Below are 19,680 nucleotides of genomic sequence, written 5' to 3'. Positions count from 1 at the left end.
TGCTTGGCTTCAGAAGGAGTACTACAACATTGTACCCTTCTCTCACCCAACCTGAACTTGCTGAACTACTTCGTTTGGTCATACGTCGAGAACATCACCAACATGACCTCCCACAACATTAAAGTCAGCCTGATTGCTGCCATATGCTGAGTATTTGCCAAATTCCTGCCGACGCTTGTGGCAAAGGCATGCTCCCAGTTCCAGACCCATATAGACACAGTGACTGAGGCTGAACGTGGGTATATTGAATAGATTACATACATCTACTACATAATCAAGTTATCTGAATTGATTTTTTTCAATAAAAGTTTTAAAATAAAGTTGTAGTGTTGTTTTCTTTAAGGCGACAAATTTATCGTTCCATCCTGTATTTTATAATAAAAATTCATGTTAAAATATTCCTTAGTTTAAGGATGTAGTTATTTTTTTAAAATGACATTTTAATTGTTCTGATGAGACACAATTTACTCCATCTCTTACAAAGTTTCTGTCTATCACTCTTACCCTCTTACTGGTTTGACATCCTCTTATTTTATGCGATGCCTATGACTAACCTCTGTCACAAACTGTTCAGCAAGTGAGGATTAAAAGAAACACTTAAAATTGGAATAGCCCATTTACTAACAAAATTATTACGCATTTGCAGTTTTTACTAAAAAGGAAACGTTTGGAAAGATGAATTGATTAGTTATTTTTGTAAAAAATTATTTAAAATGTAAAAGATATTTTCATACTTCAGCAGTTTACAATCCGTGCTAAAATAACGTTACTATGTACAAACTCATTCTTAATATTGTGTAGGGGGATTTAACTATTCTGTATTTTTACATAACAATTTAATAAGCAAAATATATTGCAAAAATTGAATTTAACTTGAAAATCCAAATTGAAAATAGCATGATCCATAAACTGCAGAAATTTTCTTTTTCTAGGAAATAAAAATCAAATCATCTATTTGTTAAAAATTAAAAAATAAAAATTAGTACAAAACTTTTCCTGATTTATTTTCCTTACCTAAACTACACAGGTGACTATTTTTCCGCCATCATTGTTTGGCTCTGTAAAACTTATTGTTTCAAATCTTAAACTTCTAGTTTGCCAACTTTTCATAATAAATTGGACATAAATATTGGTTGGTAAGTATAATAGTGTGTGTGTGTGTGTATTTGTTCAGATTGAGAAGATGTGATAATATCAATAGGATTGTTCTAGACAAAGGCAATAATATCAAGTAAAACCCTGCTTATAATAGGGTGCTAATAGCGCAATGAGGTCTGAAATTCGAGCCTCGTTTTTACTTTGGGAACGTTAGGTCATTTGGTACCCTGCCAACCGTGTCACAGTAAATAACTCTTAAGTTTTGATTGCTGTGGCTTTTCAAAAACTTCCCCATCCCTATTAAGTTTAAAACTTACAAACCACTCCCAATTTTTTCCTGCTATTTTATTTTTTATTTATGACTTTCTGGGCGATTTTTGGGACTCCAAAGGAGAGACATCATGGCGCTATCTTTGTATACACCCCCTCCCCGCCCCGCTTAAAAAAAGTTTGAGCAATTATTATAGACAACAAACTGAAAGTGGTAAAGAAACGAATAAATAACAAATATTACCAAAGGTAAGATAAGTTACATTCTACCTAGTTAGATTTATGAAACTGTTTTTTTCAAATAGTATTTAAGTTAAATGCAATTTTTATGATGCATGTGTTTATTAAATTGCTAGGTGAAAGTACAGAATAGCTACAAAACACCTGTAATGTTATGACCCTTTAGGCTGTGATCATAGCGTAGTATCTGTTAACTGTGGCAAGCGGGAGCAATGATCAAAACATTATTATTGTTATTGTATTCTTATTAATTGATTTGAGCAACGGATGCTCGCTGGATCAGTTATTATGATTAGAAGAATAAACAATTAAATTGAGGAAGAAATGATTGACGTGTAAATCGCAAAAGGAATGCGAAAATAGAAAATAGATGTAAACATTCTTTTGGATTTGGATAAACAAATAACTAGTTGTGGATTACATTGGTATGAGACACGTAATTAGGTGACATAAGAGAACACGTGATGTAGTTAGTTTTGGATAGATTCAGGGAGTTGAGGATTGACCACCAGAGCAGACAGACGTCTAGACAAGGGTGGATAGACAGCTAGGAGCGGGCTGTATGAACAGAAAATGTAGACTAACTGCAGATCCTGTGAAAACCAATTGAGACAACTGTAATAACTTTATATTACAAAATATATAAAGAGTTGCTTTATGGTTTCACAAATAAGAACAGTTGTCTCAATTATATGGTGCTGATCGCTTCATGGTTGTCACGGAGCAGTGGGAAGATACAGAAAAAATCTTCAAGGAAATCTTACATTTGAACTGTAAAAATATTCCGTGTGATAAGTCTGATACAACATGACTCGGTTTACACGTCAATATCATGTCCCCTGGCTAAACAACATACATACGATTTATACGTTTATTATCTGTCTGTTAAAAGAACAATATCTTACATCCACTAGATAACACATGACACGTTTTAATATATCATCTCCTCCAATATAAACCAATATACAACACACCCTCTGTATATTTTATATTCCACTCTGTATATTTTATAATTAAAATTCATGTTAAAATATTCCTTAGTTTAAGGATGTAGTTATTTTTTTTTAAATAACATTTTAATTGTTCTGATGAGACACAATTTACTCCATCTCTTACAAAGTTTCTGTCTATCACTCTTACCCTCTTACTGGTTTGACACCCTCTTATTTTATGCGATGCCTATGACTAACTTCTGTCACAAACTGTTCAGCAAGTGAGGATTAAAAGAAACACTTAAAATTGGAATAGCCCATTTACTAACAAAATTATTACGCATTTGCAGTTTTTACTAAAAGGAAACGTTTGGAAAGATGAATTGATTAGTTATTTTTGTAAAAAATTATTTCAAATATAAAAGATATTTTCATACTTCAGCAGTTTACAATCCGTGCTAAAATAACGTTACTATGTACAAACTCATTCTTAATATTGTGTAGGGGGATCTAACTATTCTGTATTTTTACATAACAATTTAATAAGCAAAATATATTGCAAAAATTGAATTTAACTTGAAAATCCAAATTGAAAATAGCATGATCCATAAACTGCAGAAATTTTCTTTTTCTAGGAAATAAAAATCAAATCATCTATTTGTTAAAAATTAAAAAATAAAAATTAGTACAAAACTTTTCCTGGTTTATTTTCCTTACCTAAACTACACAGGTGACTATTTTTCAGCCATCATTGTTTGGCTCTGTAAAACTTATTGTTTCAAATCTTAAACTTCTAGTTTGCCAACTTTTCATAATAAATTGGACATTAATATTGGTTGGTAAGTATAATAGTGTGTGTGTGTGTGTGTGTGTGTGTGTATTTGTTCAGATTGAGAAGATGTGATAATATCAATAGGATTGTTCTAGACAAAGGCAATAATATCAAGTAAAACCCTGCTTATAACTAAGGGTGCTAATAGCGCAATGAGGTCTGAAATTCGAGCCTCGTTTTTACTTTGGTAACGTTAGGTCATTTGGTACCCTGCCAACAGTGTCACAGTAAATAACTCTTAAGTTTTGATCGCTGTGGTTTTTCAAAAACTTCCCCATCCCTATTAAGTTTAAAAATTACAAACCACTCCCAATTTTTTCCTGCTATTTTATTTTTTATTTATGACTTTCTGGGCGATTTTTGGGACTCCAAAGGAGAGACATCATGGCACTATCTTTGTATACACCCCCTCCCCGCCCCGCTTAAAAAAAGTTTGAGCAATTATTATAGACAACAAACTGAAAGTGGTAAAGAAACGAATAAATAACAAATATTACCAAAGGTAAGATAAGTTACATTCTACCTAGTTAGATTTATGAAACTGTTTTTTTCAAATAGTATTTAAGTTAAATGCAATTTTTATGATGCATGTGTTTATTAAATTGCTAGGTGAAAGTACAGAATAGCTACAAAACACCTGTAATGTTATGACCTCTTTAGGCTGTGATCATAGCGTAGTATCTGTTAACTGTGGCAAGCGGGAGCAATGATCAAAACATTATTATTGTTATTGTATTCTTATTAATTGATTTGAGCAACGGATGCTCGCTGGATCAGTTATTATGATTAGAAGAATAAACAATTAAATTGACGAAGAAATGATTGACGTGTAAGTCGCAAAAGGAATGCGAAAATAGAAAATAGATGTAAACATTCTTTTGGATTTGGATAAACAAATAACTAGTTGTGGATTACATTGGTATGAGACACGTAATTAGGTGACGTAAGAGAACACGTGATGTAGTTAGTTTTGGAGAGATTCAGGGAGTTGAGGATTGACCACCAGAGCAGACAGACGTCTAGACAAGAGTGGACAGACAGCTAGGAGTGGGCTGTATGAACAGAAAATGTAGACTAACTGCAGATCCTGTGAAAACCAACTGAGACAACTGTAATAACTTTATATTACAAAAAATATAAAGAGTTGCTTTATGGTTTCACAAATAAGAACAGTTGTCTCAATTATATGGTGCTGATCGCTTCATGGTTGTCACGGAGCAGTGGGAAGATACAGAAAAAATCTTCAAGGAAAAAAGGTATGAAGCATATATTATTCTTCTTACATATGAACTGTAAAAATATCCCGTGTGATAAGTCTGATACAACATGACTCGGTTTACACGTCAATATCATGTCCCCTGGCTAAACAACATACATACGATTTATACGTTTATTATCTGTCTGTTAAAAGAACAATATCTTACATCCACTAGATAACACATGACACGTTTTAATATATCATCTCCTCCAATATAAACCAATATACAACACACCCTCCCCATATTAAGAATGGGTTTTTAATTAATATTATTTCAGCACGGTAACACTGTCATATTAGCAGTGTTACTTTGTGTAAAATCTTAGAAATTTTTCATTCTTCTACTATGGAAAATGATATTGCTGGTATTGAAGTCATGAAGACTGACGATTTCTCATTGGGAATCAGTTTTGCCCAGTGCCTTGCATTCTATTTGTTCATTATTATGTATTGCCACATCTCATGAGCAAATATTCTAGTATAATCGGAAATTAACATCTGGTAATTCTCAGTTGGCTTTTGAATCCAAGTTCGATCCTGATAAAACGTAACGTATGGTCATTTAAGTATGAACCCTTTATCAACGAAGTTGAACTGCTAGAATGCAACCCTCAATATGCCAATGTTGGACTTCCAACTGGAAGGGAGGAAACAGTATCGCTGCATCAACTTGCCTCAAAACCACAAAATATAGAACCTAATACTAATAACTTATCTCACTGAAGACTCCATCTCAACAACCAGATGCCGCATTTGAATTGGGTATATCTGAAGAACCTTGTGAAACCTCACAGGCTGATACAACAGTTGATAAGAACCTATCAGAACTCATCCTTAGATAACAACGTGCTCATCCCTATCATCTAAGAAACAGAGGTGCTTGAACTTGAACCTTTGTATATCATTTCATAACCCCTCCCTGAACTCTTTCCACTCTGGGTGAAAATCATATTAGCATTGTTACTTTGCATAAAATCTTAGCAATTTTTCATTCTTCTATTTCAGCATGCATACCTGTGATTCTAAATAAATAAAGCCTTATTAACTCATTTTCATTCATCTTCTGCGTTTCGAATCATTACATGCGCATGTAAAGTTGTTTAGTTTTTATTTATTTTAAGGTGTTTTTCAAAGTTCGAAACACAAGTAATGCAGAGTTGTTAACTTAGAACAAGATGGCGGAAATTCTTCTGAGTTTCGAGTGCACAGAATGCAGACTTAAAAGCAATCAAGAAACTAATTTAGGTAGAAGAGTAACTTATCTTGCCTTTCATAACGTTTTGTTATTCTACATTTGTCTTTTATTACTTTCGGTCTGGTGTGTATACTAATAAATGCTTAAAAAAATAAAAAACATTGAGCATTTATTACTATAGACAATAAAATGAAAAAGTGAAATATACATGTTCATTCAAATGGCTAATTTTATGCCGTGACACCGAAACTTTTCCGAAAGTGAAAATTAGATTCAAATTTCAGACCCCATTGTGATATTCGCACCAAAATAAGCTGAGACTTCATAAAAAAGAAAAAAAAAAATTTTTTTTTTTTAATAAAAATTAGGACGTCAGACATGTAACAAAGTGGCAGTTGCTAATTTCACAAACTTATACTGGAAGACTTAGTAAGACATGAGGTGTTTAAGAATGATTCAACCAAACATTCAATAATTAAGCTATGTACTTAAAATAAGCAATTGACTCTTAACTTTGCAGCTCATTGTACAATCAAGTGTGATCATATGAATAAATCCTTCATTTTCTAAAAGATCCAAAGTTGAATTACTGAACTGGCAAAGGTTTAGTATAGTTAAAAAGGAAAAACCAAAAGCAAAAACAGGCGACGTGGGTAGGTGAAGAAACAAATATATAACAAATAACTGTTACCAAATGCTAGAAATTTTAATATTCTATTAACTTGCATAGTTTTTCACTTGAAAACTTTGTGAGTTCAATTATTTCAAAATTTGTGTCATTATTTTCACTTAACAGAATTCATCAATCAAAATGGCGACCACTTTTTTTTTTTTCTTTAAATGGTCACTTATTTACCCGCATCTTGGTCCATATGTCCCATTAATTCTAGTAGAATGAAATGAGAAATTTGCTCTAAATTTTTAAGTCCTGGGATAATGTGGGGTTTCTTTATTTATATTAGGTTGGTGCAAAAATAATGTTTTTTGACATTTAATTTCAAAAGATAAGACCTTTCATAATAAACATTATTCATCGAAATAAGAACCATTAGAATCGACATATTTTTGCCAATGAGAAACAAGTTTATTTATCCCATTAGCAAATAAATTCCGAGTTCTGGAAGTGAAGACCGATTCGACATCAGCTCAGCTTTTGAAGCATTTTTTGTGCAGGAAGTTATCGAGATGCTTAAAAAAGTAATAATCGGTGGGTGAGAGGTCCGATGAATATGGCAGATGAGGCAGCTTCTGCAAGGTCAGTTAAGCAAAATGCGGGTGAGTGTTGTCATGGAGGAAAATTGGTCCTTTCATATTGACCAATCTCGGTCACATACATTAGAGCTTCTGGTGGACTTTGTCAATTTGTTGGCAGTACTTCTTCACTGTAATTGTTTCGCCCATCTGCAAGAAGCTGTGATGGATGAGACCAGTTGCAGACCGGTCACTATAACCTTTTTTTGGTGCAATTTTGGCTTTGGGAAGTGTTGTGGAGCTTTCTCCAGCATCCAACCACTGTACCGAACATCGTCAGTTGTCATAGAGGATCCACTTCTCATCACAATCCGCTCTAGAAATGGGTTGTTTCTGTTGCGCAGAAGGAGCATAGGAGACACCTCAAAACCACAATTTTTTTGATTATCGTCCAATTCATGCGACACCCATTTATCCAACTCTTTTGATTTGCTTTAAATGGCGAACGACTTGAGTGGTCAACCTCAAGTTCAACAGCAACTTCTTGTGTGGTTGTGAGGATCAGCTTCAATTAAGGCTTTCAAATGTTCGTTATCAACCCCAGTCGGCCAGTCGCTACTGTCTTCATCTTCAAGGCTCTCGTCACCATTGCGAAATTTCTTGAACCACCATTGTGCCACACTTTTATTAGTGATTCCAGGGCCAAACACATTGATATCACGAGCTGTCTTGGCAGTTTTTTGGCCTAGTTTGAACTGGAACAAGAAAATTGTGCAGATTTGAATTTTGTCCATACTGTCGAAAAGCCTGCAAAAAAATTAAGAGATTGAGAAAACAGTAATGAATAACACAATTTGATAGAGCGAAAAACACGCTTCAAAATTATATAACGTAGCTATATTTATCAATGAATTAATTCAGAAATCATACATAAAATTAACGTGAGAAAACGATTGTTTTTGCACCAACCTAGTATCACTATAATTATTAACACGTCACAATACACTAATTCTGGATTAATTCTTTTGGTACTTATGTACGTTGACACATCGGTTCCCACTGGATCACTGAAGTTAAGCAATGTTGAACCTGGTCAGTACTAAATGGGTGACCATTTGGGACTTTCAGGTGCTGTATGTGCTCTCCGCTTATCTCGGCATTGTTTCCAGTCATCCTGGTCTTCTCCTTGCCAAACAGTGCTGATTACGGAGAAGTATGGTTGGAGATTGCGCAACCCTTGCCTCACAACTACATGCACTACTGCCTGTAAGGGGTATCCTTTGTCTTTCAAGACTGAACGGAAGCATGGATGGACTTATGCAGAGAAGGTACTGGGGCTGAAATAATGTTATTTAGAAACCCATTCTTTACATGGGAGGGCGTTTTAATAAAATAAAATGAGATTTTTTTTTTCTTCGTATAATACATTTTAGTTTTACTTTTAAAATATTTTTAAAATAAAAAATAAATTTTGAGTAGTTTACATAAATCTTTATTTGAATATTTATAAAAATGTATTGTGAAACAAGTGTATTTGATTTTTTTTTTTGTTTTGCTTTGTTTTTTTACAAATTTTGACACGTGTGCCACAGGAGATTTTATTTCGATTTCAGTTTGGAGAGTTCACATCAGGGAGAGACAATGCAGTTTCATGACCAACAAACAACAAACGTTAACAAAATAACACGAAATAAAACTATTACCCAAACATTTATTGAATTAAAAATGTATAAACATGCACATCAGGTGCGTAAATTATTTGACTTACGTAAAACCATTAAAAGCTATTTTTTTTATTTATAAAACACATTAGACCCAAAAACTTAAAGTCATAAAAAACCTTATATTTATATTTCATTAGATTCAATGTACATTGGCCATTTCATCTTGCAGCCTTCTTGATAGGGCAAAGTGCCTGAGGCCACAGTCAATCATTGTCATGTAAAGCCCAACCACATAATGGGTTACATCAACTACCAGTCTTTCCCAGGTCCCAGTCACACTTAGTTCTCCAGCTTCGTGCGTGCTTGGAGCAGAGTCAATTGACTGACACTGATCAGAAGTCCTGACGACTTGCTTTACTTGTTCCTTGGTGACATTGGGTCAACTTTTCTCATCAGGTACAACGTCCTTTCTACCCCCATATGGTGCAGATCATGCAACTCTTGCACTCCAGAATTATCCAGATCAGACATTGCAGCAACATCGTCATTTTTGGGCACAAGCCAGCTTTTTCTCGTGAGAACATCTGCTTCGTTATTCTCGGAGGCTCACCTTGATTGCACACAGCTTCAGAGAAAACTCCTACATCAGCTCAGCCAGCATCTCAAGCCTGCGCTTCACCAGTATTTCTGCTTCCCCTTTCGTCTTTACTCTTTTTTCATTTGAAATCATTGATTTTAACCAGGCAAACAGTGGCAGAGTCTGTTTTCACACAGATGTCATATAGTCCCCATTTCAAGGCAAGATTCACTCCTTTGGTAACCACATCTAATTCTGCCACATTGATGTGGCTAGTATCATCCTTCTTCCTCAGCCATGCAACGTCCTCTGCAACCACTCCACCCACTTCCAAGACGACACCTGTTGCAATGCTACTTGCATCACACCACATGATTCCATCCAGTGTTCCATGTTCACCGAACTGGGTCTTACCTTTCCACTTCTTTCAGGACCTCTTCAATGAAGGTGGCCATGCTTCTTCCCACTTTATCATCCCATCCTCTTCTTTTGGCCTTGATATAGCTGCATGCTGATCTAAGCCAGCCAGCAATGGGGTAATGCCCGATCAGCCTACCACATATGGAAAAAAAGTTCCCGCTTGTTGAGCTCTTCTTTCATTTGCTGGATCTCATTCCCCCTTCAAAATTCTAGGTCACTTGACGCATTTCATTTCAGCTTTAGCCCCAAGACCGTTCCCTCATCCAATTCTTCGCATGCCTTGGTGAACAACCCAAACTTCTTTAAGTGACCCACCACTTCCTTTGCAGTCACTTGAGTTTTATTTACAAGAATGCCATCAATGTACAAACTCACAGCAGCATCTCCTTTATGGGATGAATCCGGTCTTGCCTGGTACAATGTTCACAATACACTCAGTACAGATATCTTATCGTAGGTTTCACGACTTTAATCATATTTTCCAAAGCTATCTCCTTTGTCTCCTTATCCACAAATGATCTTAGCACATGTCCCTTGAGACATGGATAGATGGACACATGTTCTTGTCTGAAATGACACAGTCTGTGGACCTCTCAACCCTCCCTACTTTGAACCAAAGTTTTAGCATGAAAGAAAGAAAAAAAAAAACTTTAAGCTGGATTTGAATGGTCACACTGAAACGGTGTCAGTGGGCAGACTAAAGAAAGGCCATACTGCCGTGTTGGACACCTAATAATTAAAAACACCTAGTTTCAACTCCTTACACTCACATCTGAACAAACGACCCAACTATACAATACTAGAACAGGGAAGATAGTCCACTGGCCGAAGAAACTTTCAAAAGATTACTATACTTAAATTTTTAATCTCTTTCCACTACATATTCAAGTATTTGTGATACCCACAATTGTTCTGGGTGGGGAGCCTTGTAGCGGAGTGATATCTTGGCTTCGGGATTTTAATCCTGCTGGTGAGAACAAATGAGAGACAACTCACTACAGACTCATTCTTCTATAAGACTCGTAAACATACTCTCAATGCTACAACACGCGACTCACTCAACTCGACAACTCGCAGAGACATAATGAACAACTACAAGCTTATTACAAGACTTTTTTTTTTCAATGTATTACTTTATGTCATCGCCATCCTTAACATGGGGAGGAGGGGTTGCTACACGCATGTGCATTAGTTCTTGTTCGGCTGGGGGGAAAAAAGCATAGCTGCCAATGGAAACCTTACGGATTACATTGGATAGTAAAGGTTTTAATATCCAGAAAACTGCTCGTCTACCTCAAAATTAAATGTGATATTCGTTTTCAGCATACCCGAAAACCTACCGAAGTCGTCAATTTAATGATGAATATTGAGTTTTAGTTAAAGGGGGAAAAAAAGTTTTGCTAATTGTGCACTACGGTACTAAAACATTATTTTGAAAGTCATTCTTAACATGGGGAGGGTGTTTTATAACTATTCTGTGCTCCCGCCTAACAATTAAAAATAATGGTACTCATGCAGAGAGTGATCCGTGCTGAAATAACGTTATTATTTAAAAAAACATTCTTAACATGGGGAGGGGAAGGTGTTTTGTACCTATTCTGTACCTTACAATTGAATAATAAAAAAAAAAACCCATAAAACTTTAAACGTGAAAATACGATTTAAAAAATAGCGTGGATTACTCTCTGCATTAGCACCATAATAATAAATGGAAATAAGATATCGTGAAGCTTGAATTGTACCAGAAACACGGTGGCAAATGTGATGCTAATGCACTTACTGATCCGACGGATCAGTGATCATCCGTGCGTGCTATTTTTTAAATCGTATTTCATAGTTTAATTAAAGTTTTATGTTTTTTTTTATTCAGGTGTAAGGTTAAAGTACAGAATAGGTACAAAACACCCTCCCCATGTTAAGAATGGCTTTTTACATAATAACATTATTTCAGCACGGATCAATAAGTGCAGGGGCTGCAGGGCAGACTGCAGGAGTACCGCAAAAGTGCACAAGCACCAAAGTTTTTCTTTCTTTTCCACCTTATCGTTTTGTTGCTACATATTCGATTTTTTTTTTTTTTTTTTGCATGAAAACCAAACTGTAAACAAAAATGTACCTACATTTTTTGGGGGGGGGTATTTTTTTTACGACCTGCCCAGTGCCCCAGCCCAGTATAAACACCCCCACCTCGCCATGTTAAGAACGGCTTTCGGAATAAACATCCCCAACCTCGAAAGCCGTTCTTAACATGGGGAGGTTAGGGTGTTTATAATACGGTGAGGAGGCACTCTCTGCCTATTTTTTTTTTTTTTTTTTTTTTTTTTTTACAGGGTACTAGTGCCGTGCACTAGTGCAGTGCAGTGCTGCTGCTGCACTGCTGCAGTGCACTTAGTGATTCGTGCTGAAATGATAACATTTAAAAAGCCATTCTTAACATGGGAAGGGAGGGTGTTTTATACCTATTCTGTAATTTAATCTTACAATTGAATAAGAAACATAAAACTTTAATTAAACTTGGAAATACGATTAAAAAAATAGCGCGGATCAGTAAGTGCATTACTTAGCACCTTTTACAGACACGAATACCAAATAAAAAAAAAATGTTTAAATAAAGAACGTAAAATCAAAAAATAATTGGCAAACCTCATAACCACATTTCAATTGTTTTCCTCGTGGCAACGAAGATGTGGTTACAACGAGGAAAAATAAATAAATGCTAGCTGAGAAAACCGACATTTTCCTTGATAAATTTCCAAAAACTGAAGGTTGTTGTTCCGGCTTTTATAAGGGAGACATCGGTATTTCAGTCAATTTATAAACATCGATGTACAAAATCTATGTTGATAAAACAATTACTATCTTGAAAATTTATTGCACTAGACAAAAGTTTGAAAAGAAAATTACAGAAATTCTTTGAGTAAAAAATTAAAAAAACAAGCAAATATACAAATATTTAACAAAAACTTTCGACTACAATGACTTCTCCCTCTGAACAAGCCTGCGAATGACCTCCCCTTTATAAAACGTGACTTTTCGTTTTCAAAAATTGTTTACATTTTTTAAAAAAGGACAAAACTTAAAAACAATACAGAACAAAATGAATTAATAAATAAACTGGAAGTTTTCGAGCTATATTTCTTTTTTTTTTTTTTTGAAAAAGCGATGTGCAGTAGTTCAAAAATTATTTTAAAAGAGTATCAGTGTATATTGCAGAAATCAATTAATGAAAAAAAAAAACACTTTTAAATTAGTAAATATGCTAGTATTATTGGCTTATTTCCAATATGGCAACAATTTTTATTAGCGCACTTCAGAAGCATAGGCGACCCTAATGCGCCCGTGTCCATGTCAAGTGAAAAACCTAGTCTCGATGTGAAAATGTTCTGATTACTAAACCGGACTTCCTGTTTTAGTTTAAAATAAATCTGTAAATATGTTTAAAAAAAAAAAAAAATCACATATTTTTTTTCATGTCAATTTGTTTATTTATTTTAAACCAAAACAGGAAGTCCAGTTTTATAATCGGAATATTTTCACATCGATGTTAGGTTTTCACCTGACACCGGCACGGTCGGTCGCACTTAGGGTCGCTTATGTTTCTGAATCGTTTTTTAAATTTTGATGTATTGAGAAAACTCCAAAAGTGTTGTGAAAGATGCAAGAATTGTGCTGTGAAAGAAATATTTTTTTAAAATAAATATTCTGATTTCATTTTAATTAATTATTTTCATATAACTCACTAAACGCTGTCATGGTTCTAGTTCTTCATGTTCAATCTTATTTTAAAAACTAGTAAAATTCCTTCTAATTTCAAGAGAGCGTTAATAATTATTTTGTACAAAAAGGATGAGTTTGTTGAACCATGTTTATAAACTTTTTTTGATTATCATTGGAAACAGAATCACAAGTGATCTTTATTCTTGTCTCCCCGATTCCCAAGAAGCCTCAACCTGAAAGGGTGTACGAGCCTTTTTCAAGTCTCACACAAAAACACACATTCACATTTCAAGCTATGTCATATACATACGCGCACACAAACATACGCGCCCACGTCCACACATGTACACATATTCACGTTCGCGTACATGCACTCACATTCACGGTATATACACACATGCTAACGCACACATATGTGACACATATCAGACTCGGCAAAAAAAAACGAACACGGAGCTGTCGACTTTCATACCGAATTTATAGAAAAATTCAAGCTCAACAAACATTTTCACGGTTTCCTGACACTACCCTGCAACAAACGCGAGGAGCAAAATCACATAGGCCTATGCAATTCCCTCCCGCACAGCAGACGCAACAACAATTACAGGACATACCTATCAACACATAAGAAGAAGTTGAATCAACAATACGAGTTGAGATGCACCACGCATGCTGATAAACTCAAAACTTGGAAGTTTCGTTGACAGCCGGCAACCACAAACGTATACATAACAAATGCCCGTACAGACAATGTACACACACTACCGCAGACGCACATGCGAAGACAACGGCAACCAAACCCCGTTCAACAAGAACGAACGCGCGACTAGCGCCAGTCCAAACGATGCACACATTACCGCAGACTCACATGTGAAGATACCGTCAACTGGGCACACATACAATGTCACCACGGACCAAAAAATTTTCCTTCCAAACGAACGATTCACTTTTCTGTCCAAGCAACTCTTTGCACATGTCAGCACACAACAAAAAACCAAACAAACAAATGTTAGCCTAAAAAAAAGAGTAAATGCATTTTCCACGCGTACGTACATACTTTTTTTTACGAACACACTCCGTTTTTGACATTCAGTTTCTTTTTGACGTTTTTCAAACAACCACACCAACAAAAAAAAAAAAAACAGGACAAAAAATCAATTGCCGAAAACATTACCTACAAAATATATATATATATATATATATAAATATATATACATTGCATGTATTTTTTTTTCCTAGGAAGGGGAGTATTGTACGAGCCTTTTTCAAGTCTCACACAAAAACACACATTCACATTTCAAGCTATGTCATATACATACGCGCACACAAACATACGCGCCCACGTCCACACATGTACACATATTCACGTTCGCGTACATGCACTCACATTCACGGTATATACACACATGCTAACGCACACATATGTACTCACACACGCGCACACGAACGCACACATGGACGACGTCACTTCCGCTTTCTAAGGAAATATACACATGCGCAAATGACCACCGGACACGTGTATAAAAGAGAAAGTAACAACCGGCTCTTCCTTTCCGGCCCAGCTTCCGTGCTGGTCGGTCGGTCTTCGGACCGCCCGCGTCCGTCACGCCCACTTACTACTATGTATGGGGCACAAGCTAACAGACCGTATGTACACATTCACACTCTTTCTCTCTCTATCTACTACTGGTCCCTGAGAACACCTTCGCGTAGCTGACTACTAACTGACGTCAACTCTCATATCCTCTTCTTTGTCTACACGCTGGACTATCATTCTCATTTCCACTACAACATTCATTTCTCTTCCCACGCACAAACAAACGATAGTGACCCGAACTTGAGATGAACACACATTTCCTTTTCTTGCTACAACACTAGTTGTGCAACGAACATTGGTTACATGCACGCGGACATGAACACATGTTATAACTAAAACGTTCATTCTTTCAACAGCAAATAAACGACGTTTATCTTATCCATCAATTGAGTCTTTGTTTCCTTCAATTCCATTCGTCTCATTATTCTTTTGTAACGGGATTGGGGTATTTATATATCCTAGTCTCCTACAAGGGGCACAGTCGAATAGATTTTTAGCCTTACACAATTAATTGAAAAATCAATTGAGTTTAATAAACCATTATGCATCATTTTTATCGATTTTACAAAAGCTTCTGATAGTATCAAATTAGAAAAACTTTGGTCAATTCTAGACAAAACACCTTTCAACAAAAACTACGTTAATCTTCTAAAATCACTTATGACAGATCACAGGCTTTTTATAAAAAAAAATAGCCTGGGTGCCCGGCTCAAACCCGTACCGCGAAGGAGGAAAAGAATGTGAAAAAAAACAAAAAACGTGACGTCGTTGTCATTGCACCCATTGGCCGAACCGGAAGTGGCAAAGGTTTAAATTAAGGCTAGTCAATCGAAAAGAGGAGATGACTTTTGAAAATATCGTCAAAAAAAGCGACCCCTCCTTGTAGAAAGAGCCCAGTTGGCGGTGAAGGAATTAATGTTTTGGACCAATATTTCGATATTTGTCGATTGAAAGTTCAAGGTTTAACACGATACCAGTTTCGTCATGTCCTGGCGCGTCTGTCGAAAGTTTTAGGCATACATACATACATACATACATACATACATACATTTAAACATACAGGTGAGATTTATATTATAGATGGTTTAGGTTGTCAAGCAAGGAGATATCCTTTCAGTAATCCTGTACTGTGTTGCACTGTTGCACTTGTTGTGTTTATTCTTAAGACAAAAAAGACTTGCCAAAGTGTTTTTTTTATAGGTGGACAAATCCTCTCCAACCTCTCCTGCGCTGATGACATCACTCTTGTTAATGAATGCACACATAAACTTCAAGTTGTTGTTAATGTATTAGCAAAGAATGCAAAGGAGAACGGATTATAAATAAACCTTATCCCTGAGTGGCTTCCGGGCCTTGATAAGTGGTGATCACTGTATAAAAAAAAAACCTAGAGAAAACAGAATGTATGTCTACAGCTAAATCACAGTTTAACCTAAACATGACTAATCACAGTAAACGCATCAAACAGGTCACCCAATTCATTTATTTAGGTCATAAACTGACTTTCCTCAGTGATCACAAAACGACATTGAAACACAGAATCGGGGTTTTCCAAAAACACAACACCATTCTAAAATCAAAAATGTTGCCCATAACTGTTAAAGTAAAAGTTTATTTAATTTATGTTCTCCCAGTAGTTTTATATGGTCTTGATTGTATTACATGGACTAAACAACTTGCCATACGCATTGAGGTGTTCCAAAATCATGCAATGCATTTCATCACAGAACATCGCCTGATCGAAAAAAGAACAGAATATCAATCCTCCATCAAACTACTTCCCTACCCCTTCTATTTGATAAAATCAAAAGTAAAACCCTTAAACTTTTTAGCCATATCAAATGATCAAGTACTGGCCTGTTAAATGTTATGCTTTGACGTTATGTTAGAAGATAAAAAAGGTAGAGGAAAACTAAAGAGAAGGTGGAGAGAAAATGTTTTTGATTGGACATCTCTTAACAGTTGAGCATCTATCAACCAATTGGAAGGAATAGCGAAAAATAAATCACAATCTGCACGAAGCGGAAGATGCAACTCATGATGATGAAACACTGCCTTTTTTTTATGACACATCTAACACTTCAAAGGCCATGAACGATCAAGTTCTCTTTGATTCTCTTCTGAAATGGAACACGTACATCAAATCCGTTGCCAAGATCGCTGAAAAAATAGTGAGATCATTCTACTGCTCAAGTAGATATCTCACTGCTGATGGAGTGCTGCTGCACCTTATCTTGCCTTGACAGAGCTCATTATAGACTTCGTAGCCTTGCCGGGGATACCCTTTTCTCTTCCCTGCAACCTCTTTCTCACAGAAAAGGTATGAGCCTCTCTGCTTTATCATTATTTTTCGCCTGAGCTCCAATCCATCAAACTTTCATAAAAAGCACTCATCTAGCTGAAACCTCTATCAATAATTTTCTCCACTTTTTATCTGTGCCTAAACCTAAACGTAGATTCCATGAACAAAGCTTCTTTTTTAGAACTGCATGCCTGTGACCTGCATGACATTTTCACTTTTATAGATATATAGATATAGATTGTTTAGGACATCTGGATTCTTCTCTTTTTAAGAAGGGTTTATTATATTGAGTGTTCATCCAGTAATACCATAGGATATGAGAAGACCATCGTGCCATACTCAGTCAAAAGCCTTAGATATATCTAGGGATACTTCCCTCCCCTCCTCTGCCTTTTCCAGTGCATGGTATATATGTTCAGAGATTACAGTTAGAATATCTGCAGTAGAACAGGCTTGCCTAAATCCTTGTTAATGTTCGGACAGAAGTTTAACAACTGTAAGGTGGTGGACTAGAGCTTTATTAATTATGGACTCAAATATTTTGGTGAAAAGAGGGAGGAGGCTAATGGGGTGATAATTTAATGGGTCAGTTCTTTCACCAGAATTTTTGTAAACTAGTACCACAGAAGTAGTTTTCCAGCGATCAGGAAAGCAAGATTCGTTGGCATTTGTTGAAGAGTTTGGAGAGAACTGGAGCAACCTCAGTAGAGCATTTTTTTTATAGTACAGCCGGGATGAGATCAGGTCCACATGCATTTGAGGTGTTTTGGTTTTTTATGATATCATATACTTGAAAGGCGTGATTTTCAGATTATCTAGTGTGGTTTCTGTTTGCAAAGGAAAATCAGGGAGGGAGTGGTTTTCTGGGTCCAAAGTAGAGTTTGAGGTAAACCGACTGGCAAGCATGTTAGCCTTCTTCGTTACCGTGCAAATAACCTCATGATTGTTGGATAGTGGGGAATTGTTCATTGCCCATTATTCACTACACTGTTGTAGATTTTCCAGAAATCACGAATTCCTAATTTCTGTGCTTCAATGCATTTTCTGGTGGTTTCGGTATATTTTCAGCTGTTGCTCCTTCTTTTTTACAATAACATAGCTTTTATAAACTTTTGTCTGTTTGTATTGAATTTATACCAGATAAATCTATGGTATGCATATTGCCTCTGAGCAATGGCAGCTGTGCAAGTAGAAGTAAACCAATGGGGATAATGTGGTTTGCTATAGAACTTCTATGTGGGAAACCCACAGAAGTAGAGAAGTTGTTAGTCTGTATATTTGCAGAGCTGATTTGGTACTGTCAAACGGAATTGTAGGGCAAGAATGTTGGTCAAGGAAATTATGTCCTAAAATTATTTCACAACAAAGGCTTCTCATTATTTTAGAAATTTCCTTTTAACTCAGGGTCAGCCATGCACTATCCAAATACACGGTAGGATAAGGATGAATTAATCATCGATATTTGACTAAAACAGGAAAAGATTTTCCATTTGTTTGTTTCCATGATATTTGCATTGATAAAATTTTCAGAACTTCCATTATCAATAAGAACATGGAGTTTTAGTCCATTCACCTTGGCTGTCACATTTGTTTTAGAAAGGCATTTAGAAAATGCAGTTGATATAGTAAATGGAGATGGAGTAGCAGCTAAACATGTTTTTTAGGAAAGTGTTAACCAACAACTTTGAAAAAATGTCCCTGCTTGCTACATCTGTGACATTTACTGTTTCAAGCTTGGTAGGATGAACAAGCATGTTACGAAGTCCCCAGAAGTCAAATCAATAGTAATGGGGTTTTCCTTAATATTTAAAGAATCTTTATCCTGAGGGAGAAGTTACAATCTCGGGAATTTGATATAGAAAATTTTTGAGAATGAGAGGGTTCAAGAATATTAGCTCTTGAAAAATTATTGTTTCAACTTAAGAGCTAGTTCTGTTAGTGGTAGCCAGATCCAATTTCTTGTTCCCAGCCATCCTTTGTCTGATTTGATTAGATCGTACTCCACTGTTGAAGGCATTTCCTATCGAGATATCTCTGGCTTGGCTTGTGTCAGGGCAGTAAAATTGCAGTTACAACTTAGTATTTTCAGGTTTTGAAGATACAGCTGTAAACTTTCTTCAGGCTGTTGCACGTAAGTATCTTGTGAAAACTAAGTTTTTCTTCTTAATAAAGTGTTTGAAGCAGTATCGTAATTTTGCCACCTGGACAAACACTTATAAATGGTAGTGGAAACATGATATAATAATGAGGGTTATTTTTTGCGAGTCTGTCAACGCCGTAATAGAAAATGACTGCAGTTCTGAGAGAAATTCTTCAAACACGTCCCTTTAATGTTGCCATTTGTTGTTGGAGTCATGGTTTGGTGTAACAAGTTCCAGATGGTCGGC

General features: G+C 35.8%; 1 protein-coding gene across 1 annotated transcript in view; it reads right to left on the bottom strand.

Annotated features, from left to right (window-relative positions):
• The window catches only part of LOC145292982 (lysosomal alpha-mannosidase-like), an 83,564-nt gene extending 71,087 nt beyond the window's left edge, over nt 1-12,477 (bottom strand). Inside the window, exon 1 of the mRNA XM_080139224.1 lies at nt 12,321-12,477. Coding sequence (XP_079995350.1) covers nt 12,321-12,413 — 93 coding nt within the window. The 5' untranslated portion in view covers nt 12,414-12,477. The remainder of the gene's footprint in view (nt 1-12,320) is intronic.
• Nucleotides 12,478-19,680: the final 7,203 nt, after the last annotated feature.

Source organism: Euprymna scolopes, chromosome 14, assembly GCF_053919585.1.
Source record: "Euprymna scolopes isolate OS-2025 chromosome 14, ASM5391958v1, whole genome shotgun sequence".
NCBI classification, from domain to species: domain Eukaryota; kingdom Metazoa; phylum Mollusca; class Cephalopoda; order Sepiida; family Sepiolidae; genus Euprymna; species Euprymna scolopes.
Note: the sequence above shows the minus strand (reverse complement) of the source record. Positions and strands in the feature narration are given on the sequence as shown.